This window comes from Chenopodium album, chromosome 23 (assembly GCF_948465745.1).
Source record: "Chenopodium album chromosome 23, dcCheAlbu1.1, whole genome shotgun sequence".
Taxonomy (NCBI): Eukaryota; Viridiplantae; Streptophyta; class Magnoliopsida; order Caryophyllales; family Amaranthaceae; genus Chenopodium; species Chenopodium album.
The window spans coordinates 8,477,720-8,505,588 of record NC_137856.1 but is presented as its reverse complement, the minus strand read 5'-3'; the positions used below and the strand labels follow the sequence as shown (position 1 = coordinate 8,505,588).

General features: G+C 36.9%; 1 protein-coding gene across 1 annotated transcript; it reads left to right on the top strand.

Annotated features, from left to right (window-relative positions):
• Positions 1-27,224, top strand: LOC145608692 (alpha-mannosidase I MNS4-like). The gene is made up of 18 exons (XM_081664298.1): positions 1-119; positions 555-699; positions 2,113-2,232; positions 2,348-2,440; positions 3,165-3,251; positions 7,475-7,565; positions 8,564-8,619; positions 8,840-8,912; positions 11,547-11,656; positions 13,107-13,157; positions 14,370-14,458; positions 14,539-14,620; positions 14,742-14,855; positions 15,581-15,660; positions 18,256-18,391; positions 19,923-19,993; positions 25,530-25,785; positions 26,584-27,224. Exons 2-18 carry the CDS (start codon positions 574-576, stop codon positions 26,803-26,805), a joined length of 1,857 nt encoding a protein of 618 aa, XP_081520424.1. The 5' UTR covers positions 1-119; positions 555-573; the 3' UTR covers positions 26,806-27,224.
• The last annotated feature ends 645 nt before the right edge of the window (positions 27,225-27,869 follow it).

The following is a 27,869-nucleotide window of genomic DNA, read 5'->3' as shown; positions in this document are numbered from 1 at the left end:
GTACCTGACTACCTCCTCCTACTACGCCTTTCTCTCAGCGTTCTCCATTGAAGCGCACTCAACATTCTCCATTGAAGCGCCTTCTGATACTTGTACCCGCCATTAAAGCAGCTTTTGAGGTAATTTGTTGTTTCTTTTTGTAATCATCATGTCAATTTCACAATCTTAGATTTATCGTTGATCTAATTTAATTTATTGTCAGTGTAGTAAGTTTAGGGTTCGAAAATTTGAATTATTGGTTCTAATCCTAAAATTATATGAAAGAACCTAACCAGCGATTGATTATGTTGGTAGGAAAGAAAATTATGAGCCTGATTTGATAATTAAATCAAATTATGCCTTTCCCCCCTAAATTATTTATGTGCTTTTTCGAGCCGTATTTGATAATTGAATTTAATTTGGTTGCTAATGTGTTGCAAAACCCTTTAATGTTAGAATCGAACTATGAATTTAGACCTCTTCTTCCTGCCCAGGGCGGTCAGGGTTATGCTTGATTGTTTATTAAGGGAATATTTTGTGTAATGTGGCGCCTGGCTGTGCAATTTTTTCTCCAGGGTAGAGAGACCCGGAGTCATGCGAGGATCAGTTACGTGGTTAACGTTAAACTTGTGGATTCTTATATCAGTATGTGGCATTTTCATTGGCAAAAGTCTTGCAGAAAGCGTAACTCCAAATGAAGCTAGGCAGCTCAGAGATGAGGTATTCTTTTCTTGACGATTAAGATTATAGTTCAGGTAATCAAGTTCCTTTAAAAAATATAATCTAAGTAAAGAAGAAGTGTATATAATGTCTGATGAAAGAATATGTGGACTCTAAGAGGACCATCTGGAGTACTTACCATAATCCATTTGAGTAATGGAGTATAGATTTTCTTCTTAAATGTGCCCCAGATTAAGTGTATTTCTGCGTCGTTTGGCATTGTGGTTCATCAATGCTGTAGGATATTTATGTACGGGATCTTTTTTTGTTTGATGCCACCTACAATTAGTTTTCACTCAATTTTGAAAGCATCATGTCTTCCAAATCTTTGATGTAACTTACCAGTGAACTAGTCTAAATTTTTGAATGTCACTTACGGATCAGATATGCTATTGGAAGAAAATTGACAAGTTATAGTCTAGTGTGACTTAGAAACAAAGACGTGGGTCTATGCCTTATATTGGCTACAATTATAAGTTTGGATGATTTCAATTAAGTCATTTCTCAGAAGAAAATTGAATCGTCTTAGTTTTGGAACTTGTAAGAGCTGAGGTTGATAGCATTAAAGGCCTTTAATGTGCTAGCTAGCATATGTAGACTCTTAGAGAAGATTACAAACTTATAATCGGATATTTATTGTTGTTGCTGCTGCTGCTGTTGTTTTTAGCTGCTTGGTTTTTTTTTTTTTTTTTTTTTTTTTTTTTTTTTTTTTTTTATGACAGGAGCTGCTTGCTTACTCTTTATATACAATGATATTTAACTTGCATGGCCATTATTAAATTTGGCTAGCAAGAGCATTTGATCTGAATTTTTAGTTAGACTGCTTGTATTGTGGTATAGACTATCAATGGAATCAAACCATATAATAAACGGAGTTGTTGGTGTTATTAAAACTTATTAAAATCAAGCGTCTATTTTTTGGATCCTCATGTTAGAGTTGATAAATCATGACCAACCTAGCTGTGGTAGCATCGTTAATCATACTTCACAATCCTTTCAAAATTGATACAAAGTAATTTTTAAACTAATATGCTTCCTATATTTTCTTTACTTATAATATAGCCTTAACACACACTTTTAGGAGGTGATTAGAGAAGGTAAGCAAATGATCTTATCAAAATAATTTCAACACCGGGAATAAGGGTTATGTACACTTTTTTTTTTTTTTTTTTGTTCAATTTGTTTGTTTATGTTATCCAATCTCTTCCTTAAAGTGTGTGCCCCAAGGGTTGTGTTGTAAGTAAAAGAAAATGGAGGAAGTATAGGATAATAGATCCATGACTTTAAACACATCTTTCTAACTTATCAATGTGAGGTTTTTGGTGGACTATTTTGATTGGTTTTCTATCTTTTCTATTTATACATTTTTTTTTGATGTAAAATTTACTACACGATCAAAATGTTTTATTTCAGGTTGAAGAGATGTTCTTCCATGCATTTAATGGATACATGAAGCATGCTTTTCCACGAGATGAGTTAAAACCCATGTCTTGTGGCGGGGAAGATACTCTTGGTGGTTATGCACTAACTTTGGTAAGAAGAAACCTTCAGGTTCCTATTTTTTAAAATTTTATTCTACTTAGTGGAGAGGTTGATAATATTCCTACCATAATAGTATTTCCACACATTGAATTCCTCTTTGTTGTAGGTTGACTCCCTGGACACATTGGCTTTGCTTGGTGATAAAGAGCGTTTTGCTTTTTCTGTTGAATGGCTTGGGAATAACCTTCGATTTGACATTGTGAGTTGGTAATCATTTGTGTTATATCCTAGCGAAAGATAACTAAATGAGCAATGGTATTAGTATTTTTCTTTGATATATTAATCACTTTTTGTTAATAGATTAAAAAGTAGAGACTAATAAAGGGTGCAAGGCACCAAATATAGTCGGAGGGATTAATTATTATTTTTGATTCGTATTGGCAAATACCGAAAAAGAATTAAACAAATAGAACGTGCTGAAAAGCAAGGGATGAAGCAAGTGCTTTTCATGTGTAATATTCTATGACTTGACTATTGTGAATAATGTCAAATTGTGAACGATATTACCATTCACCCTTGTGAAAAGTGTCATATATTCTGTCTTTATGGAGTCATATCATTGTTATGCCACCTAATAAGATATATCCTGACTTTTTTTTGGCCCTTATTTAGTCGACTACATAATAAAACTTTACATTGGCCGTGATGTTAGTATGTATGTTATCTTATCGACTTTGGGGGTTATCAGCTTCATGGTCTTGCTATTTGCTGCTTTTGTATTTGTTATTGTTTGTGTGGTGGCAATCCAGAGTTTTTGACTTTTTGTAGTTGCACGTGATCACTCATAGTCCATATCTTACCAATCACTTCCAAAGGGTTCATACTATGACTTTTTCTCTTTTGTGTTTTGATCAATTTTGCTTCAAGTATAGGAGTTCTGTTAAGAGACTTATAAGTTTGATCTTCTGTGGTAACATTTGCAGAATAAAACGGTGTCAGTTTTTGAAACAACTATTCGAGTTCTTGGAGGTTTGTTATCTGCCCACCTTATTGCAAGTGATTATGCTACGGTATTGTTTGCTCTCTTTTCATATTGGTTGTATGGTTGGCACTTACGCTATCTATTTATCTGGAATAATTTGCTCATTTTCTTTCATTTCTGCTAGAATTTAGTAACTCTTGAATTTATTTACTTGAACTTTTGTTGCTACTCTTTGTAAGATAATGGTCGAATCATCTAATTGATCCAATTGGTTGGTCAAGTTTTAATTGTCTTGTATGTCACATAAATGTACGCCTTGATGGCATCATGTTGGGGAAAATCAGCATGCAATGAAATGATCTGTTTGCTACCTTTGGTTGACAACTTGGCACCATCTTTGAATAAAATTGGATGACCAGTTCCCTACTCTCTTTGTGGGAGAGTTGAGGGCCTAGAATAAAGCTATAGGCAAAGTCTGAGAAGCTATAGGACGTAAAGAGTGGAGAGGAACTCAAGGGTTAGCCTTTTGTATGTTAGAGCATGCAATTTCAACCATAATCCTAAGTTGGTGAGGTTAAAGAGTAATCTGACATCTTCCTCAACCCCTAGAGATTCGGCAACTTCATGGTTGTAAAATTTGGCTGGCCTAATCTTTCTTCTAATGTTCCTAAGGAAATTGTTTAAGAAGTTGGTATTGTTGAATTCAATTCCCAAAGTATCCACTGTGGTGGATCAACGGCCGGAGGTGGTGATGGGTTTCTAAACCTAGCATATGCTGTGTTTTCAGGTCGATTTCTCCTAGAAATAGTTGGACTTTTGGTTCACAAATCAACTAAACACACTACTGCAACAATAATCACCGCACAAAGCATGCAAGGGCTCTAAGTCACCACTTAAACAACAAACATCCTCAAGAGTCAAGTTCAAGCAAATACCTCCAGCAACTAGCAAATATGGAGTTATTTATTTCAATTCACAACAACAAATGTTCAACACAGAATTCAACAATACTCAAGATATTCAACTTCAACTAATTCGCAAGAATATCAAGCACAAAATAGCATGCTCTTCATTCAAACAACCAAATCCTTCTAATTCACACTCACTAACAAAATTCAGCACTCAAAAAATTTATGAAATGACTTTCAAATTCAACAATGCTAAACATTTATCAACAATCATTCACATATCATCCAATAATATAACAATGCAAACAACACTAAACACAAGCAATCTAGAGTTTAAGCATGAAAGTAGTGAATAGTATGAAAGATTAGACTCAGCTTATCGTGGGTGTAAAACCCGCAAATAAACTTTTCCAACCTTCCTTATGCTAGTTTGAGCCCATTCCTTCAACCAATTGCTTTGATTTTCAACCCTCAAGGAAACGTCTAATTAATTTGTGAATTTAGGGTTGAAAATTTGGGGATTTTTGGGTTTAAAGTGGTGAAATGGAGTAGTAGCTTTTTAATTTGGAGTAGAAAAGTGGATAGTTGTGATTTAAATCGTTGAGTTTGAGTGGAGATTTGAGTGTTTAGAAGGCTTTGTGAGGATTGCTTGATATGTGCTATAGGGTCCTTATGTTTTGCACCAGACGACTCTCTATCAAGGTGATAAGGCCTTATCTTAAAATTGTTCGCTTCGGTGGTAGGCATAGCAATACCACTTGCTTCTTGGTAAGGTGGAGGAGCACCAAACTCCGTCAATGTTTTGCTTGGTAGTGCCATTTGAAATTGAAGTATTGGAGAAGAAGTCAGTGAGTTAGCCCTTGGTGATTCTAGTGGAATGGTGTCTTTAAAATGCTCGTACTCAACCACCCTCATGGCTCACTTGTAGTAGTGCCACTAGCTCCTCTTTTCTCTTCGATTGGCCCTTAAACCTTTTAGAGCTCATGGTTTAACGACACAATAGAAAGTTCTCTATTGCTGCGTTTGGGCATAAAACAAAGAGAACTAGATGGGAGATTAGTAGGTTAGTCACATATTTCATAAGTAACTCAATGCTCAATGAAACAATGAAATGAACTAGTCTCACATATTTCATAAGTAACTCAATGCTCAATGCCATTCCCCGGCAACGACGCCATTTTGGTTGAGGATAATTTGGTCATTGGACAAACACCCTAAACCAAATAATATTTTACCTAAACCAACCTAAGACAATTCTAGGGTAAGTAAAGGATCGTATCCACAAGGAATGGGTAAAAGTTCACCAAGATTACGAAACGTTCATAAGCTAGTTTGGTCACAATTTGGGAATTTGATTAATTAACTAATATGAGGAATAAGTGCTAGGGGGAATGGGATTTAATACCTATCAAACCGATGGGTAATCAAACGGATAAACATAAATCATACTTGGGAGATAGAACGAGAACTTAACACTGTCTTCTTTCTAAGTCACAACATAAGCATTTCTTACATTGAATAACTAAAATGAGTAGGAGCAAGTCTCAATAGTAGGAAGTGGATTTCTTACTCGAGTTTGTCTTTCGATCATTTCAAGATAGCATGAAGCACAAATCATTGGGATTTCTCACCGAAATTATTACACTAAAGCATCCTAATCGTTGAACCAAGACATCGGAAAAATAATCCAATTGCACAAGAAAAGACTCACTACCAAACCCCATCTTTCAATGTGAGTAAGGGAATGAACACATTAACATAGAGTGGCCACCAAAATACACATTCAGACAATCAATTCAAGTATAAACAATCATCAACCCAAAGTAGAACATGAAGTTATCCAAATAAATCAATCCATGGCATGGTTGGGTTTTCACCTTACCCCCCTAACTAAGTAACTACTCACTAAACATGTGGAAAGCATTCTAACAACTGATTCCAAAGCTATCATGAATTCAATCAAACTAGTGGAGAGATAAAATCAAGATGGATTGAACATGCAAGAACAATTAGCAAAGATCAGAGATAAAGTAAGATTATCAAGCATATAAAGTTAGAAAAATCACAAGAGAGAAAGGGGAGAGAGATTACTGAAATTGATTGATTGTTGAAATTGATAGAACAAACTTCAATTGATTCTTGTACAAATGATTGAGTTTTACAAAATCTAAAACTAATGGAGAGGAAAACTATGCACTAATTTAGATAATAAGCCTAAGAGAGTTAAGAGAGAAGATCTGTACAAAGTAGCCCAAAGGAGGTTTTTTGTTGACCCCAAATAAAAAGTACGGAGAAAACAAGAATCGAAATCAGCAGTAGGGATGCATGGACGTGCCAGGTTGTGCATGGCCATGCAAACTGGGCAAAACTTGGGCAGTAGCTAATGTCTTGGGATGAGTCCGTCTGCACGGACGTGCAGGAATTTGGCACGGACGTGCAGACATGAGACAACAAATCTTCAGCTTCTGATTTCTCCTGCACGGACGTGCCAAGGTGTGCAGTTCTGCATGCCCGTGCAGGGTCTTCATAGGTCCTCCTTCGCTCATTTCTTCACTCATGCTTCCTCATTAGCTACCAAAGCTTCATTCCGCCTTCTCATTGACTCTAAAATCCTTGCTTGCCTGTCGGGTGCTTCAAAGCCCCTTCTTTGGACCTAAAATAATATTAAAACACTATCAACCTCGTGAAGCGCGTGATCACAAAAGTGCATAAACATAGAGTAATAATTGACTTAAGACATTGATTTTACACAATATCAAGGCTCAAAACCACTCTACAATGATACCAAATAACAAGCTATCAACGATTTGTGAGTCAAATCATATAAAAAGTATAGATACTGTACTTTAGTTCCCTGGGATTCTACATTATGTTGATTTATGACGATTTGTAGACATTGTAGTGTCTTCTATTTGTGGGGGAGAAAGGTGTAAACTGTGGGACTGGGACAAGTAATAAATATATTATTTTTATATTTCGGAAGCTCTTTTTAAAATGGTTGGCCAAAGTGCAGTAGAAGTTTTTGAGAATCTTGGTGGCTTTGACAAAAAGAGCCTAAGTTCTGCTGAATACAGAATTCAAGTTCAAGCCATCAGCCACTGTTAATTCTAAAAAAAACAAAATATTTTGAGTAATGGAGGATCATTGTCCTTGATTGTATCCAACTTTCTTTGGAATAAGAAGTTCATACTTCTAGTTTCTACCTCTGCCACCCCCCCTCTTAAAAAGCTGTTAGAAAGAGAAACTTGTAGCCTTGATGATCAAGTAGCATAGCTGACTGGCTGTGTTTGTCTGCCCTACTTCACCTCCCACTAACATTGGAAACCAATTCAAGTGTAAATGACTAAAATGAGTATGTTCTCTATTGCGATTGTTGATTGGTGATTTGGGTGTCTAATTGCAGGGCATGAGAATCCCATCATATGAAAATCAGTTACTTCATTTAGCTGAGGATCTTGCTTACAGATTGCTGCCTGCCTTTGACACGCCTACAGGTATTGATAGCTCAATTTTGTACTTCTTTTCCCCCCTTTCTGAATTCTAAATGCCTAGGCTCCATCTAGTACGTTTTAAATTAATTTTTTATCCCCTAAATACCTACTGTATTATATACCCTTAGTGTAGTATTGAAAAGTTATTGTCCTATTAAAATTAGAGATTGAGTCCTTTGCGTTTTTGTAAGATTTGCCTAAGCACACACTATTAATATTGTTGTTAAAGAACTAGACAAATCATATTACTTATGTTAATGCACTGAAGGGTAGGCGCATCTTTGACACAATTCTGGTATTTTTATGGGTTTTTGAATTGTCTGCAAGGGATCAAAAGTGGAGTGCTATATATACATATATACATACATACATATATATATATATACATACATACATATATATATATATACATACATATATATATATATATATACATACATATATATGTATATACATACATATATATATATACATACATATATATATATATATATATGCATATATATATATATATATATATATATATATATATGCATATATATATATATATATGTATGTATATATATATATATATACATATATATATATACATATGTATGTATGTATGTATACACACACACACACACACACACATATATATATATGGTGACTAGGATATTAGTGAGATAAATAAATAATTGGGCGAATGGCTTAGCTTGAGTTTACACATATCAAGCAATTATAGATCTTGCTGTCTTTCTTTATAACGCATTTCCTTTTCGCCTACTTGGGCAAATTCTTTTCCCTGGAAAAAATTTCCCAATGATTGGAATTGTAAAAGGAGGCCTCCATCTGTCTTTATGCATATCACTCAGCAACCTTGTGCTAAAATCTTGGCTGTACTTTTAGTATGGATGTTGAATCTGAAAAGATTTGAGGTGTTTCTGAATTATTACTCTCTTTGCTAAGAAATCTGAGAAAATGTGTAATTCATGCCATGGCTGTTGTATGCAACTTTCCAGGGATTCCATTTGGTTCTGTGAATTTATTGGATGGAGTAGATGAGAATGAAAGTAAGGTAAAGTCATCTCGCATGTTCTCTCCCTTTTTTCGTGTTACACGATTGTGTATTATATGCCTCTTGCAAATATTGATCTTGTCTTCAATTTGATAGTCTGTTGGCAGATTACTAGCTATTTTAAATCTTTCTTTATTGTCTTGCAACTTCCTTCTGTCATGGCTGTGTATTCATCGTTTAGATTTCATAAACTATTATCATGACTCATGGGCTGCTTCAGATAACGTCAACAGCTGGTGGTGGGACTTTGACCTTGGAATTTGGTATTTTAAGCCGCCTAACAAATAATCCTGGTAAGGAAATTATTAGTACTAGCGGCTTGCGAACTCCTAATTACATTTTGTATTTTATTTATCCAATTTAGTCTTTGTGAAAGGGGAGAACATAGGAACTGAAAGATTGAAGTTGACTCCTAGTTTTAAAAAATGTGCCCAAAGCGTTCCTTGGGCTAGGCAAGCCAAGGTGTGAATGAAAATGCTGTAGTCCTGTCAGACGCGACTGAAAATCTTAAGTAAGTTTCTAAAATATAGTTTTGGGAAAAACCCCCAAATTAAATACAAGTAGTCCTGTCAGGCACGACTGAAAATGTTAAGTAAGCTTCTAATATATAGTGTTGGGCAAAACCCCCCAATTAATTACAACTACTTTGATTTCGCCATCCTTAATTTGGAAAAGACCCTAAATTTCAAATTGGTTAGCCATAGTGGTGGCCCACCGGCAGTTAATGACAGAGAATGCCTGTAAGCCTTCTCTGGTGGTTCCCGGTGATTTTGGACGTCTCCGTTTAAGGTCTTTTAGGGAAGATTATACTCTTTCTGAACTCCTTTTGGCTCTCTCCTCTTTCTTCAAAATTTTCCTTTTTTTTTTTTGTCTCTTTATTTTTGTCACTCTTTTTAATTTTGTGTTTCACTTTTTATCCCTTTATATTCTCATTTACTTAAAGCTTCTGCTTTTTCCTCCTCAATGTTTTTTAGGTGCGTACTCCCCAACAGTCTAAAGGTCTAAAATAATCCTTTTATGTTTTTATAAAGTACCACTTTTTTTATTTTATTTTATTTTATTTATTTATTTTTTTTTTTTTGCAAAAGTGTGCCTCATATAGAATAGGCACATGCCTTCGCCTTACGCCTTGGCTGCAAGGACCTTTTGGACCTCATTGTGCCTTGCACCTTTTAAAACTAAGATTTGACTTAAGTGAAATTTTGCTGTATATGTATGAGTTGTATGACGTTCACAGGTGGCTATGAATTTATGACTTATAAGGTGTCGTTTATGAGAAACATTGCTGCATATTGATATATACAACTTGTTTAAGAGTTGAATGGCCTTCCAATGTGGCTATGACTTATATTATAGGTGTCATTTATGACTTCTCATTTGTTTTATATCTATGTTGTAGAAATTTTTATTAATATGAGCTGCCTTCTTCGTCAATTTGTTGTCCTAGAATCCTCATAGATTCCAGCCTTATTGAACAAGTAGCAACTTTGCACAGCCTATTCTAGAAGTGCAAAATCTTTGAAGATGCTAGGGTAATAATGTAGAAATTTGCAATGGACGGACTCTGACAAATTATAATAACTGTAAAATAAGCAAGAGTAAAAGTGGAAAGCTTGATTGTTGATAATGGCAAAAGGATTACAAGGGGTGAATAGCTTTAGGCTATCAATCTCACAAGTAGCTTTAGGCTACAACTCTCTCATTGGTGACTTGAGGTCAACTCTCAAAATGATTCATTCCAATTTCTGCCTACCATTTTCTTTCCCCTCCCTCTCTATTTATACTAAGGAATTTTAACTTAGCAAAGTAATATTACTAGAATACCCATACTGCCCCTCCTTAGGTTAGTCTATTACAATACTGGCCCTATTAGAGATGATGAGTTTGTATCTTTGTATTTTAAATTACTTCCTAGAAGAGGATGTTTTATTAATGAAACAATGGATCCATTAGTTTGAGGGCATAAAACTTTTTGTCATTGACCTTCCTTTTGCATGTGGGAGACACCTTGATACTCTTCTAATAATATATCTTTTTCCCCATCAGTAAGGATTTTCTTAAGAGCAGGAATTGGATATATATGGGACGCGAACACTGACATTAATCAGTAGTATTATCTTCAAGTATTAAAAGTACTTCAAGCATGGATGACATTAAGCATGCCAGCAAAAGGCCCATTAGCATTGAAGAGAAGCTAAAACACCACCTAGTCCCAAGGAGTAATATCTTTACTCCCTCCGTATTGTAATAAGTGCTCCACTTTCTATTTCTGACCGTATTTTAATAAGTGCTTCATTTCTATTTTTAGAAACTTATAACAATATTTTTGCTATTTTTTTTTCCAATAGTGGCCCCTCCAATATCATATTTTAATAATTTTTAGATTCTTCTCCCCACTTGTACCCATTACTACACTTTCAGATTTTTTTTTTTACATACACTACTTCAATCATAAATTAATACAATTTACTATCCCTCCTAAAATCATGTTTAGAGAAATGGAGCACTTATTTAATTACGGAGTGAGTGTTACTTTATCTAGAGGAGGAAGTTGCTTAGGCACTATCTTGGTATACTTTCAAGAAATTTACAAACTTGATCTTTTTTTTTTTTTTGAGGGGACAAACTTAATCTTCTTATAGAGTAACTATGGCGATCTCAGCCACTCGGCCCACTCAGCTGTAAAGAAGTCTAACCTTCCTATGAAATAATTTAATTTTCATTTCTGTTATTCCTCAACCAACCCACAATTAAAGGAAGAAAGGTCTAAAAAAGTTCTGCAATGGGGTTTCTGTTCACTCTTTAATATTGCACATCCTATGGATGGTTGGTAGGTTAAACTTTGAATCTTGAATACAGACCTTTTGTTCTTTTAAAGGAGCACATCTTCATCTACACTGTAGCTAACGTCATTCTGTTAAATGCAGTTTTTGAGCAAGTCACAAAAAATGCTGTTCGTGGATTATGGGCCTGCCGTTCTAAGCTCAACTTAGTAGGTGCACATATAAATGTCTTTACAGGTGAATGGACACAAAAGGTATTGATACATACTCCCTTCGTTTTTTAAATTTTTGCATCACTTTGACTGGAATATTTGGCAAGATATAACTTTGACCATTGATATCTTTGATTATCTGTTAGTAATAATTGTGAAAAAAAATTGAATTATGAAAACAGACATTGTAACTAATCCAATGATGAATTACATAATAACATTTATTTATTTTATAATAGTAAAAAATTAATCAGAGAGATTTTGTCAATAGTGCATAGGTCAAACCGTCAAAGTGATGCATATATTAAAAAACAGAGGGACTATAAAAGACAAAATTTTAGATGTTCAGAATCAGTTATGCCGCTGTGGAAGATGCTTCAGTTTATATTTTTATAATTTTGGTAGCTGCTTTTTGTGATTCATCAGCACAATGCTTATGTTGCTATCAATATCCTTTATCCTATATAATGATGGTATTGAACGTTTTGTGCTCATTGATATTTATCACCGTAAATGCTTTTTTGTTGGGAATGCATGCTCCATGTTCTGCAGCAGATAGAGAAGCATGCTCCAAGAAAGTTTCTGCAACTAATGACCTATCATGAATTCATGAATGTGTTGACTTGAACTTGCTCACATCTATGCATCTCTTGAAGGAGTGAGGGGGTCACTGGTCAGTAATTTCAGTATCACTTAATAGTTAATATATTGGACTGCCATATTTTCTTCCTGGTGGAGATTAGAGGAGGGTAAAAGCATTTACAGAGGCAAAGAGAGGGGAGAAAATAAAGCAAACCAAACAAAAGAGAAGGCAAATCCTGAGAGAACTGAGAAAGAGTTGATACATTCAATGTGGGGATTTTATCAATGGGGGATTAGTCTGATTAAACTGATTAGTCATAGTAGGATTAATGCTTCCCTCTCTACAGGAGTTGGGAAGAAGAAATGAGAATTTTCTAAATAAACCTGTTTAGAATTATTATGGAGAAACTATTTTCTAGCAATGTTGATATGTATGTCATAATCTGGGTTGACATCTTGCATGAGAGGTGTGATACTAGTCCTTTTTCCTAGATTTTCAAATGCATGAAATAAAATTTTATACCTCTATATTCAATGAGCTGTGATGAAAAGTATAGTTGCCAACTAATTCTGGATAATATGTCCCGCACTTCCCTTTTCCTTCTTGCATAAATGTAAAGAATTGAAGGCTTATCTTTTTTTCCCACACAATCTCCTTGACCTGTGTGACTCACTTGGTAAAAACTGGTCTATGACTGTTCTGTCATTTACTTAGACCAGGATTGAGGCTCCTTGTTAGCAACGTGGCCAGTCTTTGCAACAGATGTATATATGTTCCCATGTTAATATTGACCTCTTTCTTTCCATTTTTGCATACAGTAATGAGTAATATTACTCTATTGATATCTTTTGGAAGTTCACTGCAGTGGCTACAGCATGTCAGGATGTTAATTACATTCTTCCTTTGCAGGATGCTGGAATTGGAACAAGTATTGACTCATATTATGAATATCTTCTAAAGGTTGGTTATCAAATATGGATTTTCTGATTTTTTCTCCTCACCTACATCTTTTAAATGCTTCTTTTGATTATGGACTTCTTTAGTAAAAATATTGTTTCAGCTTTAATCATGTTAACCATGTGTAACATCTCAATAATTCCCTCTTCATAAAACCAATTATTTTATATAAACCTTGGAAAATTACCTAGTTCTCACCACCACATGTGTTTAGGCTTACTTTAAATATTGTAGTGGAAATCAATGAAACGAAATACATGAAATTATATATAAAATCAAAAGTAAATAGTAAATACAACTAGGAACCGTTAAAGGTCCTCAAAACCTTTATTCAAATCAAACAAAAATTAAGAATAACCAAAATCAAATCCATTACGCAAATTCACAATGAACAAAATTTTCATTAATGAACATGAATCATTCACACTGGTTTCCTCTTCATTCCCATGGTAACATTCAACCACCACATGTATAGGCAAATTAATAGACCTTTGATGTGTGCCTCTTTGTAGAATACTACCTCCGTTTCTTTTTAGTTGACACGTATTCCTTTTTAGGAAGTTTCTTTTTAGTTGACACGTTTTCTTTTGGGGTAACTTTTATAACTTGCATTTACAAGCTATCCCACTTGCTTTTTCATTCTCTCTCACTCTCTCTCATCTCCTTAATATATGTGCCTAAGCCAAACGCGTCAACTAATTAGAAACGGAGGAAGTATATTATTAGAGACTTTAGGTACTTAATTATATTCCTTCTGCATGAAGATGTTAGCTTATATCAATACAGTACATGAATATTTGTCTTAAAGGTGAAACAAAGAGTCTGTAAGATTAGTTATTAAGATAAAATATTTGGCCTTGTTTGATCTTAGATTTAGTATATTATAACTCTGCTTTAAGATAGTAACATATTGTTGTCTTTTCTATTATATGTTTTATGATCCATGGTTATGTCGTTCAACATTATAATTATACAATAACGGACTCCTTGGATTGATTGTATCTTGTTAAAAGTACATTGATAACATGTGAGAGCTGAATCACATGTGCTCCTATACATCATTTAAATGATGACAGTTGCTCTTTTTCTTTTCTTTTCTTTTTTTTTTTTTTCCCTCTTTAATAATGCTTGTTGAATACGCAATTATACTAATATAACCTCATAATTAAAAAAAAATGGCTAAGTACATAATTAATGATCAACCATAATTGTCAGGCCTTTTTACTGTTTGGGGACGAAGAATATCTTTACATGTTTCAAGAGGCTTATGCAGCTGTAATGCACTATCTCTTCACTGATCCCTGGTAATTATCTACATGTTCTGATTTCATTCTTACTGATTTGGTTTACCAGCAATACTTATATGATGTGGAAATCCCTGCAGGTATGTTGAAGTAAATATGGACTCTGCAGCTATTGTATGGCCATTATTCAACAGTTTACAAGCATTCTGGCCTGGCTTGCAGGTAATGCATATTTCTAACACAATTATAATGGAATTACTTAAAAGAAGTGATATAAGGCATCTTCAACTTGAAGTTGCATTGATGACATGCAAGAAGAATTTATATCCTTTGTATTTAAAAGGTTTTAGCTGGAGATCTTGATCCTGCTATTCGTACACATGCTGCCTTCTACAGTGTTTGGAAAAGATATGGGTTCACCCCTGAGGGCTTTAATCTGGCTACTCTAAATGTTCAGGTAAATTCTCAAAAGTTTCCTCATAGCTATTATTAGTAGCACAGTTATGTGAGTTTAGGAAATTGGTTTTGTTCATTATTAAAAGCTGTTTTGAATTGATGTTTTCCTTGAATTAGTATTCAGCAATTGCTTCTAACAGACACCTTTGGTTGAATTATAAATGTTAATCAATTTATTATTCTTTCTACTATATGTATGCACTGTAGCTTTTGTTGTATGATTTGTGTCAGTTCTTTCATCTTTTAAACTTCAATACCTATTAATACATATGATCTTCTTTGCTAAGTCACGAGAAATTCCTTTTATACAAGTATCATAGTGCTACCTTCATCTCATATTGGAATTCTTATTACTATATTGGGATGTCCTCAAAAGAAGTTCCTGTCTTTTTTCTTTTCTATGCGATAGAGTTAGGGTCTGTTCTCTTCAGATTATTTTCAGCTCAGTTTAGCTCCAATAAGTTAAGTTTAGTTCATCTCAGCTCCAATAAGTTCAGTTTAGTTCAGTTCAGTTCAGCTCTGTCAATCCGAACAGGCCCTTATATCTATTCTCAAATTGGCTCCTGCAATTCTTTGTTGCTAGATATAGTAAAGGCTTTGACTGGAAAATTTATGTATAGTGTATTAGTCACATGACAATCCTCAGTAAGCTAACCAAAAAGTGTGAACAATATTTGTAAAAGAGGGGCTATGATGCAGTGATCTGATTTAGAAATTTAATTTCAGCAAGGTCAGAAAAGCTATCCACTGCGTCCAGAATTAGCCGAGAGTACTTATTGGCTCTACAAAGCTACCAGAGATACCAGGTTTGTTTTTTGAGGGAATAAATGTTTTTTTTTCTTGGAATGTCATTATTGATTTTTGTTTCTGTGTGAAAAGGCTTATGTTTATTCTTTCATTTGTGTTCCAATTTGCCATGAGTTGGTTTGGTTTTGCTTCCTTCTTTTTTTTTGTGTGAAAAATGACTGCTTTTATTTGTATTTATAACCATTATTTCTCCTAGATCTAAAAAAACCAAGTTTGAACCCAAATACATATACAATGTTAAGCAAGGGTGGAGAATCCACAAGGACGACACTTACAACCATGATAATCCACAACCAAGCTAATTCAAAGAAAGTAACCGAGATATTAATGACCTAACAAAATCACGCAAGTTAGAATGAAATTCAATCAAGGTAAACACCATGGTGGGGTGGTTGTGGTCATGTAATCAAGGATAAATGGGTAGGGGATAAAGTGAATCTTAAACTAAGCCAAGTCGGAATTGTTGATTTAAAGTAAACTCTCTTCACCTTTCATTGGCAAGTAATTTATCAAGCATGGACTTTCATTCCAAAATCCAAACTAGTAGGTCAATTAAGATGAATTAATTAATATACTTTCCTAGGCCACATTATTAAACAATCGTAGATAAACCGTGCAACACTCAATTAATCAAAGAAAAGAAACAAGATAAACTAAAATCAATAAGGCAAAAGATTTTAATTAAGAATTCTCTAAATGCCAACCCCTTAAGTTTAAGAATTACAAAATCCACCCATCTGCCTATCCCTAACAAAAAAAAACAAAAAAAAACCAAAAAAAAAAAAAAAACAAAAAAAAAAAAAAGCACAAAAAACAAAAAAAACAAAAACAAAAACAAAAACCTACTCAATATTAATGTTCAACCTCATTATTAAAAATTCTTCTATGGCATAGCTAAAAAAATCCTTAGAAAAAATCATGAATTTGCTAGAATCACAGCTTCAAATAGAAACTAGAATAATATATATTTTGCCAAAATGTGATATTAACTAAGTATGAGCTGAACAAGGAGTTATTATGAGCTTATCAAACCAAATTATTATCCATGAAATAATTTAACGCTAATAAAGATAAGATAAGAGTAAAGGGATATCAATAGGAAACTAAGATTATGAAAGTTAAATATTTCATAATTTTGGATTAGATCAACAAGCAAAAAGTCTAAGTGGGATATAAAGCAAGATTAATGTTAGGATTAAAGGTCTAAATTGATATCATATGGTGTGCATGTATACCATAGGCCATAGGGACTTGTAAAAGTGGTCTTTTCTTAATCTTTAGGATAAATTGTGATAAGAAGAATCCCAAAGCATAAAAGGAGGTGGGGGGGGGGGGGGGGGTGGGTGGGCTCTGCGGTTATTAAAAGTATATCCAATGCCTTCTTTGGCTTTCTTAATATATTTGCAATAGATCAATTTGTAAAACATCTAATGAAGCATTCATAATAACATATGTGTTATTTGGACCATATAACTTATACTTTCAATTTAACATTTGGTGCTTCCTTACCACTCATGGCCTCCTATTGTCATCCACTTAGATCTCCTTGATAGGTTTGATTTCATACGTACACAATAGGCTCACTTGTCACCACTTGAGCTATTAGTAATCATATCTTCTTAAGATCGCATCTCTTGTTTAAAACCAGCTATTTTGGTTGCATTTAATAAAGTACCTTCTAAACAATCACCCGTAAGATGCATATGCATTTGAGAAGATCATGTATAACATGTTCTAAGGTGTTTAAGCAAAATTTATCATATTCAATAGAAGGATATTTAATTACTTCGTTCATATCAAAGACAATTATGTCATTTCCCACCGTGAAGCTGTCTTTCCTTTTTCATTTCAATAATAGCCTCCATGGTGGCTAAGAGTAGTTTCCTAAGATAATTGGCTCATTGTTATATTTCATACTGTGATTAGTACTTCCTCCATTCTTTTTTAGTTGCATCATTTTGACTTTCATGCTTGTCAATGCATAATTTTAACCCTTTTTATCTCTAATTTTATGTTTTTTATATTTTGAAAATATAATTGAGGTGAATTTAATACTATATTATGCCCAACAGATAAATCAATAAAGGTGGTCAAAATGAATTACGTGAATAGTGTAAAATTTCAAACGTTAGGGCCTTGAGGGGAAGTGTAATGTGACAACTAGTATGAGGGAAATGCCCAAGCTGACCTCTTAGAACTTTCAAGCGCTTTTTCTGATAATAAATTACAATGAAAGTAATCTAATTTATACATTTGTCAATTGTCGCTATATTATGACTTCTACAACATATTGTGAAAGAAGTTTGGCCATTTGAAAAAAAAAAGAAAGAAAAACACAATGCGAAAATTATCTTAGCTTCTTTTGTATTATATAAAAAATGGTTTCATCAAATTTGCCAACCTTTGAGTTTCCCTAGCTTACTATTGAAGGTTTAAGACACGTTGTTTGTGTACAGACTATCTGACATAATGCAATCTATTAAAACAATTTACTATGTCTTACTTTAGTGGCACCACTCTAATACCTCCAAATCGTTGATTTGTAGTTTTGTTGTTAGGTGCATATCTTATTCCAAATCATTTTGTACTTGAAGGTATCTGGATGTAGGGCGTGACATTGTTTCCAGCTTGCAATATGGGGCCCGATGCCCCTGTGGATATTGTCATATAACAGATGTTGAGAATCACAAGCAAGAAGATCACATGGAGAGCTTTTTCCTAGCTGAAACTGTGAGTCTTATATCTAAATGATAAATCAATCTTTTCTAATAATTTTTTTCCTTGTTTTGTATGTTTGAATTGCAAGTTTGTGCTCCTGTGCATAAAAATTATGGTTTCGATATCATATCAGGAAAATAATTTCTTTGAATTATAATATTTATGTTTGAACAAAATAATAGTTGGTACCTATAGGTTTCCCAAAAAAGGCTATTATGTTATCTTGGTTAATGTTCCATTGTATTGCCTAACGGCCCAACACAGATCAGGGGTATAAGGACCGAACACGCCCTGTTGTCATTAGGTATGGCAAGGTTGCTGAAGTTTCTATTTGGCAATTTGCTGTAGCAGAACTTTGGACGTAGAAAATTTATATTTGATTTATTTTGTTTGTTATGTTATACATTCAGTTGTTTTTAGTATAACAACAATGTCTTTATTATTATTATTATTATTATTTTTTATTTGAATAACTTCAAATAATTTTCTACGGATTTCAATTTAATTATATCCCTGTGCCTATGTCCAAAGTTAAGATGGTGTCCTCGTGTCTAAATTTTTTGGAAATGACATGCTAAACACTCTGATGAGTCTGATCCATAGCATTTGGGTACCCATACCCGTGTCCATGTACATAGAATGCTATACACAAGTTATGTATATGATGAGGATTTCTCAAAAATCCTTTGTGAAAAGTGTTTTGTAAGCTCATTTCGCACGTGTGTGTGTGTGTGTGTGTGTGTGTGTGTGTGTGTGTGTATGGAGAGGCATATAGCGAAGCTTATTTTAATAGATTTTAGGGTATGGTTATTCGTCAAGTGCCATATTATGCTTGTATTTCTGCTATCTAGCCTGGCCTCATTAATACTCCCAATTTTTGGTTACCTTACTTATTGGAAAGACTTGGACTTCTTTTAAGCTGAGAATTTTTGTGTGTGCGTTCGTATTGGGTCCACTGCTGATGTACTTGGCTGTTCTTTCAGAACATTCAAGAGTGTGATAGGGTAAAGGAGAAGTTTCTTTGGCGAAATGCATGATGGCAATCTTGTAGTGTGTTTGGCTGGAAAGAAATGGTCGAATTTTTAGGGTATTACTATCCGTATCATTTGATATGGAATAAAGTGATTTTCCATCTTCTATATGGGCAAATGCTTTCTCAAATTATTCTCTAAAGAAATATTAGTATAGAGAAATTTGGTTGATATGTAATTTCTTGAATTTCTTTTTTTGGACACCTTGTCCTTTTTCTGTATTACCCTTTCTGAGATGTAATAAAATAGTTTTCATAAAAAAAGTATTTCTTTGCAGAGATGAATTGACATTGATTTATTTAAAATGTTCCAAATTTGAATCAGTGGCGTCGATTTGTTTATCTGGTGTTTTGTTTGGGTAAATATTGTGAGATAATCAATACAACCCAAAAGCATTCACTTTTGTGCCGTGGTAGACGTCTAGAATTGCAGCATGTATGATAAACTTTGCGTCGGGTTTTGGTGCCATAAAACTTTGTTCGTTTTTTAATGCAACTTACATTTGTGCTCAGGTTAAATATCTGTGGCTGTTATTTGATTTGGCAGTGGGCGCTGATAATCTTGTTGAAAGCGGACCTTACAAGTAAGTTCCAATATGCCATCATATAGGTTGGTGCACTTAAATTGATTGAGAGGGGTTTTGTTGGGGGGTGGGGTGGGGGAGGGGGGGGGTGCAAGAGATCAGCCCAGACCCATGGTGCATTTCACTTATGCTCGGAGGAGGCCCAAGAAGAATGCAGATAAGGGAGAAGGAGCTGGACAGTGAGCTGGACAGTTAGTTACAGGAAGGGGTATTTGGGTATTTTGGGAGAATAGTTTGTTAGTCCTTGTTTGGTGTGTTGAGTTGTTATTTCTGCATTTTCAGTTATTTTTGAGTACTTAAGGAAGGATTGTGTAGGGGGAATGTATTCAGAAATTTGTTAAAGGAATCATTCCTAGGAGAGCATCCTTTCCTCTCGAATGAAAGGAGTTGTATTGAATTTCCTTTGATATCAATACAATCTATCCTTAGCTGATAATAGATAAACCTCTGCTCTTCATTTTTGCTCTGTTTTCTGATCAATCTCTAGCAAATTGGTATCAGAGCCGTGACGATCGGAGCGGCGATGGCACGTCTTACCAATGCTCAGAGAATGGATTTGATGGAGCAGGAATTGGCGGAGATTCCGACCAGGGTGGCACAGAAGATCGCTGCTGCTCTAGCGACTCTAAAGACCGACATTAACACCATTCGGGCTGAGGTTCGCACCTCGGCTATGTCGGGAACAGGAACTCGAGAACCAAATGAGGGGCCCTGGGATAATCCGTTCTCCGCGCAACACCTGGAGTACGGTGAAGGTGGCGGAGGCGCTCAGGGAGGAGGAGCCAACTGGAAGTTGAGGAAGCTCGACTTACCACCGTTTGATGGGACTAACCCCGATGGATGGATCCTCCGTGCGGAGCGGTTCTTCCATTTCTACCGCCTTGCTGAAGAAGATAAGGTGGAGGCGGCGGTGGTGGCGCTTGATGGAGACGCGCTGCTGTGGTACCAGTGGGAGCACCGTCGCCGTCCTTTGGCGACTTGGGAGGCGATGAAGCAATTGATCCTCCGCCGATTCAGAACCACCGCGACGGGCTCGCTTCACGAGCAATGGCTGGCGCACCAGCACACTGTGTCGGTGGCGGATTACCAGCGTCGATTCATCGAGCTCTTAGCTCTGATCGAGGGCGAGGGCGTACCTGAGGAGATTGCTAAAGGGCAATTTATAAATGGGTTGAATGAACAAATTCGGGTCGAGGTCCGTTTGTTGGATCCGATAACTTTGGATCGGGCTATGGAGTTAGCAATGCGGGTCGAAGAGAAGTTACGCCTCAGCCCACGGCCCGAACCCGTGACTAACTCTCCCACGTGGCGCACCCCCTACCCTTCTCTACGGACCAACCCCACGAATCCCACCCCAACTTCTCCTAACCTAAACACGAACCCAAACCACAAAAATACCACCTCCACCACCCACAGAAACACCGGAGAAGTGCGGCGGTTGTCGGAGAGAGAATTGCAGCAGAAGAGGGAGCAGGGCTTGTGTTTTAGATGTGATGAGAAGTGGAGCCTCAACCACCGATGTCGCCGCCGCGAGTTGAGTGTCCTACTCACGGTGGACGACGAGGAGGAATGGGATGAGGCTGGCGAGTTGTCGTCAGTGGCGACCCAAAACCTAGACACGAATTCAGCCATTCACAAACCCCCAACTACACCTACCACTCCAACCACGCCAACCACACCCACGGTGGCGATGTGTTCTGTGATGGGACTCACCAGTCCTAAGACTATGAGGATGGTGGGCACGATTTCTGATTCGGAGGTGGTGGTGATGATAGATCTAGGTGCGACACACAATTTTGTCTCCTCCACCACCGTTAAACACCTCAACTTGCCGGTGACTGAGGCGACGAGCTTTGGGGTAACTTTGGGAACAGGGGAGACAGTTCAAGGGAATGGAGTGTGCAAGGGGGTTGTGCTGGAGATTCAGGGGATCTCAATCATGGAGGACTTCTTGGTTTTACCTTTAGGGAACTCGGACTTGATCTTGGGAGTACAGTGGTTGGAAAAGTTAGGGACGACCATGACAAACTAGAAGCATCAAACGCTGAAGTTTCAGGTGGGAGGGAAAGCTATTACGCTTACAGGCGATCCACATCTGGCAGGACTCGTGTATCCTTGAAAGCCATGCTTAAGTCCTTGCAAAAGGAGGGACATGGGTACTTAATCGAGTTCAATAACATGGAGGGTGAGGTGGAGATACCAACGTCTGTACCTGAATTTTACCAGCCACTAATCGACGAATTTCAGCAAGTTTTTCACATGCCTGAGGGGTTACCACCAAGGAGACAGATTGAACATGCCATCACTTGAAGCACGGTGCTAATCCCATTAGTGTCCGCCCTTATCGTTACCCACAATCGCAGAAAGATGAGATTGAGAAATTGGTGACTGATATGTTGAATGCAGGTATCATACAATCTTCTACCAGTGCGTACTCTAGTCCTGTGCTTTTGGTTAAGAAAAAAGATGGTAGTTGGCGTTTTTGCGTAGATTACAGGGCTTTGAATAAAGATACTGTGCCTGATAAATTTCCCATTCCCATGATTGATGAATTGTTGGATGAATTGTGTGGATCGACCATTTTTTCGAAATTAGACTTGAAATCGGGGTATCATCAGATTAGGGTCCGGGAAGAGGACATTCATAAGACAGCTTTCCGTACTCACGAAGGGCATTACGAGTTCTTGGTAATGCCTTTTGGCCTCACAAATGCTCCTGCCACTTTCCAGTCCTTAATGAATGAGGTGTTCCGGCCCTTTTTACGCAAGTTTGTTTTGGTCTTCTTCGATGATATCCTGGTGTATAGCCCCTGTGAGGAGTCACACCGTGACCATCTTAGACAAGTTTTGAGTACCTTGGCTGCGCATCAATTATATGCAAACTTCAAGAAGTGTGAGGTGGGAAGACCTCGAGTAGCCTACTTGGGGCATGTAATTTCAGCAGAGGGTGTAGGAGTTGATGTTTCGAAAATTAAGGCAATGGTAGAGTGGCCTGTACCTACTACCATTAAGGAGTTGAGAGGATTTCTAGGCCTTACAGGGTATTATAGGAGATTCATTCAAGGGTACGCTCTGATTGCTCAGCCTTTGACAGACTAGCTACGTAAAGATTGTTTTGGGTGGACTGAAGCAGCCACCTTTGCTTTTGAGTCACTCAAGGCGGCTATGGTTAAAGCCCCTATTCTGGCTGCTCCAGATTTCACTTTGCCCTTTGTTGTGGAAACAGATGCTTCGGGCTATGGACTGGGGGCTGTTCTTTTACAGGGCAGCCATCCCATTGCTTATTACAGCAAGGTGTTGGGGATGAGGGCTCGTACCAAGCCCATATATGAAAAGGAGCTTATGGCTATTGTCTTTGCTATTGGGAAGTGGCGTCATTATTTGTTAGGAAGGCACTTTGTGGTTCGAACCGATCAACGTAGCCTCAAGTATTTGTTGGAGCAAAAGGAGGTGGGGCAAGCTTACCAGAAATGGGTAAGCAAGCTGTTGGGATATTCTTTTGACATACACTACAAGCCCGGGCCCACAAACAAGGTGGCAGACGCCCTTTCCAGGCAGCAGGGTGCCACTGTTGAGTGTGCTGCTTTGGTAACCTCTTGTGGGGTGCAGTGGCAGCATATTCAATCTTTCATTGAGAAAGATAGCACAATTCAGCAGCTCATCTCCCACATACAAGCTGGTGAACAAGTCCCAAAGGGTTTTACTCTTGAAAATGGCGTGCTAAGGTACAAGCAAAGAGTGGTAGTTCCCAAAACTGGTGAACTTATTTTCCGGTTATTCAAAGAATACCATGACTCTCCAGTTGGGGGTCATGCGGGGGAGTTCAAAACTTATCAACGACTTGCTAGTGAGTGGTTTTGGGCAGGCATGCGAAAGGATGTGGCTAAGTACGTTCAGAAATGTCACATTTGCCAACAAAATAAGGTGTCTACCTTATCCCCTCTTGGTTTACTTCAACCCCTTCCTATTCCCGAACAAGTTTGGGAGGATGTGTCCATGGACTTCGTGGAGGGTCTACCTAAATCCTTGGGTTGGGACTCTATTTTGGTGGTTGTCGATCGGTTAACTAAGTATGGGCATTTTATCCCTCTCAAACACCCATACACTGCCCAGATGGTTGCTCATACTTTTGTCAAGGAGGTGGTTAAGTTGCATGGGATACCTTCCTCTATTGTGTCGGATCGAGACAAAATTTTCCTTAGCATTTTTTGGAAGGAATTATTTAGGTTGCAAGGTACTAGTCTTTTGCGAAGCACGGCCTATCACCCACAAACTGATGGGCAAACCGAAGTGGTCAATAAGGGGGTTGAGTTGTATTTGCGTTGTTTTGTGAATGGGAAGCCTTCAAGCTGGGCTAAGTGGTTGCATTGGGCGGAATATTGGTATAACACGGCTTTTCACACATCCACTCATTGTACTCCTTTCAAGGCTCTCTATGGAAGGGATCCCCCTCGTTTGGTCAGGTTCTCTTCCGGGGCTACAGCCATCTCTTCCTTGGAGGATCAGCTTCAAGAACGGGATGCGGTTTTAGATGATTTGAAGTATTACTTGGTGCAGGCTCAGGTGTATATGAAGAATTATGAGGACAAGACTCGAAGGGAGGGGCATTTTGATGTTGGGGACTTGGTTTACTTGAAGTTACAGCCCTACAGGCAGCATTCTGTGGTCAGAAGGCACTCTGACAAGCTGTCTCCACGGTTTTATGGGCCTTACCAGGTGTTAGAACGTGTGGGCAGAGTGGCCTATAGGTTGCAGCTTCCTGCTTCTGCCAAAATCCACCCTGTTTTCCACATTTCTCAACTTAAAAAGGCTTTGGGACCAGGGCAGGTGCCTTCTCCTCTACCTGACCAGCTTACTGCAGACTTAGTCTTGGAGGTGGAGCCTGATGCTGTGCTTGGAGTGCGGAATTCTCAGTCTTCTACTGAAGTTCTGATTAAGTGGAAAGGGTTACAGGAGTTTGAGGCAAACTGGGAAGACCATGATGAGATTGCAGCTCGTTTTCCTCACTTCCACCTTGAGGACAAGGTGCTTTTTTGGGTGGGAGGTATTGCAAGAGATCAGCCCAGACCCATGGTGCATTTCACTTATGCTCGGAGGAGGCCCAAGAAGAATGCAGATAAGGGAGAAGGAGCTGGACAGTGAGCTGGACAGTTAGTTACAGGAAGGGGTATTTGGGTATTTTGGGAGAATAGTTTGTTAGTCCTTGTTTTGTGTGTTGAGTTGTTATTTCTGCATTTTCAGTTATTTTTGAGTATTTAAGGAAGGATTGTGTAGGGGGAATGTATTCAGAAATTTGTTAAAGGAATCATTCCTAGGAGAGCATCCTTTCCTCTCGAATATAAAGAAGTTGTATTGAATTTCCTTTGATATCAATACAATCTATCCTTAGCTGATAATAGATAAACCTCTGTTCTTCATTTTTGCTCTGTTTTCTGATCAATCTCTAGCAGGGGGGTGGGTGGGCGGGGAGATAATTTCTACAGAATGGCCTTTTGCAGTTCCAATTATCCAGTGTTTTGTTATTTGTTCCTTTGCAGTTATATCTTCAGTACTGAAGGCCACCTGCTACCTGCAACCCCTCAAATATCCCTAGTACGTGAACATTGCTCATATTATGGTGCCTACTGTAGGAGCCATAATAACAGCTTGAGGCAAGAACTACATTCTTCTGATATCTCCAGGAAATCCCAAGAAGCAAATGGTAGTGGAGTCCACCATAGAGGTTGGGTGCCCAATGCATTGTTATCTGCCTTACCTGTTAGGACGACAAGTTCCGGCTCAGGGTTGATGAAGGTCAGTGTGTTTTATGCTGAACATTCTGTTTGTATGCAGCCTCATATAGTCATATGCACATGCTTTTTGGCTTGGGTGCCTGTTTGAAGCTTCAATTAAGCTTGTACTTCATGCTCTTGCTTCTGCTTTCTGCCAATCAGGAGAAATATATAAAATCAATGGGGTTACAACATACTCTCTCCGTTTCACAATGGTGTTAACATTTGCCATACTGGTCCATTTCAAAATGTTTATAACATGTTGCTTTATTCTGGACTTTGTAATTGACACATCCTTTTCGAATTCTTGCCCCTCTCACTGCACAACATTTACCTATTTTGGATCATTATCTCTTCCATTAACCACCTTTTTCATACACCCACCCAGCTTTTTACACTTACTTTATCCATCTTTTCTTATGCCCACCCACCTTTTTACTTTCTCTCTTGCTAGTCTAGTATTTGTGCAAATAATAAATGTTAAGATAATTGTGAAACGGAATTAGTATGAATTTGTGATTTGCAGGTTTTAATTGTGTCACAGCAAACAAGAGAAAAATTACTCTCTTCTAGGAAAGGATGGATTGGATGTGTCTATAGGATTATTTGTTGTTATAATAGATAAACCTAATGAGTAGAATTTGTTAAACCCCTCCTTTGCCAACTTGATCAAATGTGTTTATAGCCTATAGCTCAAGGCATTGAATCTGAAGTTGGTTTTTGCTACAGTAAGATTTATCTATTGCATGGCAAGTAGTTTTGAACCCCATATCCCCAATTTGATAGATTGTTCTGTTGAAATTTTCTTTATGATTTATAGGGATTTTGTCGAGGACTGAATCATGGACAAAAGATCGGGGTATCATTTGTCAAGCCTCAATTTAAGGCTCAGGAAGTTGCTTCTGTAGATAATAGGGTAGCTAACGCAGCTTCTTCTAAGAGCAATGTAGTGGTGATTTCAAGTCCTGCATACACCGAAAATAATGGGTCTCTTGAAGAATCAAGCAAATCTGAGATGGGAAACCAGAGTCCCCAACAATAACAGCTGGCAGGAGGAGTATACCATTGTGCATTAAGTTATATATAGAGGTCTGAGCATCGTGACATGATGACAATTCCATATTGAAGCAAAAGCACCGTGGAATATTGTTATTGTGCCAGTACTTGTAAAACGTGATTCACGAAAAATTTACACATCCATTGACTGAAGACATCGATTAATTATCCGGAGCATCAAACAAAGCCTGACAGAAACAAGGAGCTGTATTTTTATTTGTATCTTGTTGATAATAACATCATTTGTGGCCTGTTAGCATTTTAAAATCTCAGGTTAGATAATGATCATTTGTAATGTAAACATTTTTGTATTCTCTGCTTTTTATTTTTGCAAAGTGTTCAATTGTATATACCAGTAAAGAAATTTTGATACATAGAGTAAATTGAATTCTATGCATAGCCGAAGATTTGCATCAATTCAGGCAGGCCATCTTATAGAATGACAGCTTAGTGAAGCGATTTGTTGGTTAAAGATCCCTATATGCAGCAAGACAGCAAGTTATGTATGGTCCCGTCAAAAAAAAAAAAAAAAAAATTATGTATGGCAACGCTGTATAAATGTAGTACTTGTATTAGATTGTTTAGCATCAATAATCATCAATGGCTATTCATTGATTTTGGCATATCCAAGCTTAAATAGGAATTGAGATTATTAGATATTGTGCTCTTAATATTAGTCGAAAATGCCTGTGCAAATGGTCACAATAGTTTAATACCAGTAGTAATTTTTTTTTTCTTTATTTTAGAGAAGTTTTCTAAAAAAAGTTGAAGTAAAATGGCACAAATTTGTGTTTTTGAAAAGTTCTAGAGGTGAACAACAAAGGTCTGGCCTGGATTCAACCCGAGCCAACCCGAAAAAGTGTGGATTGGGAAGATTACGATATCTTGTAACTATGAAGAATTGAATAATGATATTCTACTTGTGCATGCATGGGAAGGAAGTCGAATTCATTTTATTACACTGTAAAGGTGTTTATATATATGAGCAATGTGCTGATGTTAAGACTTGTTAAGACTAATGAATTCTACGCTTGTTTCATGCACTACTTA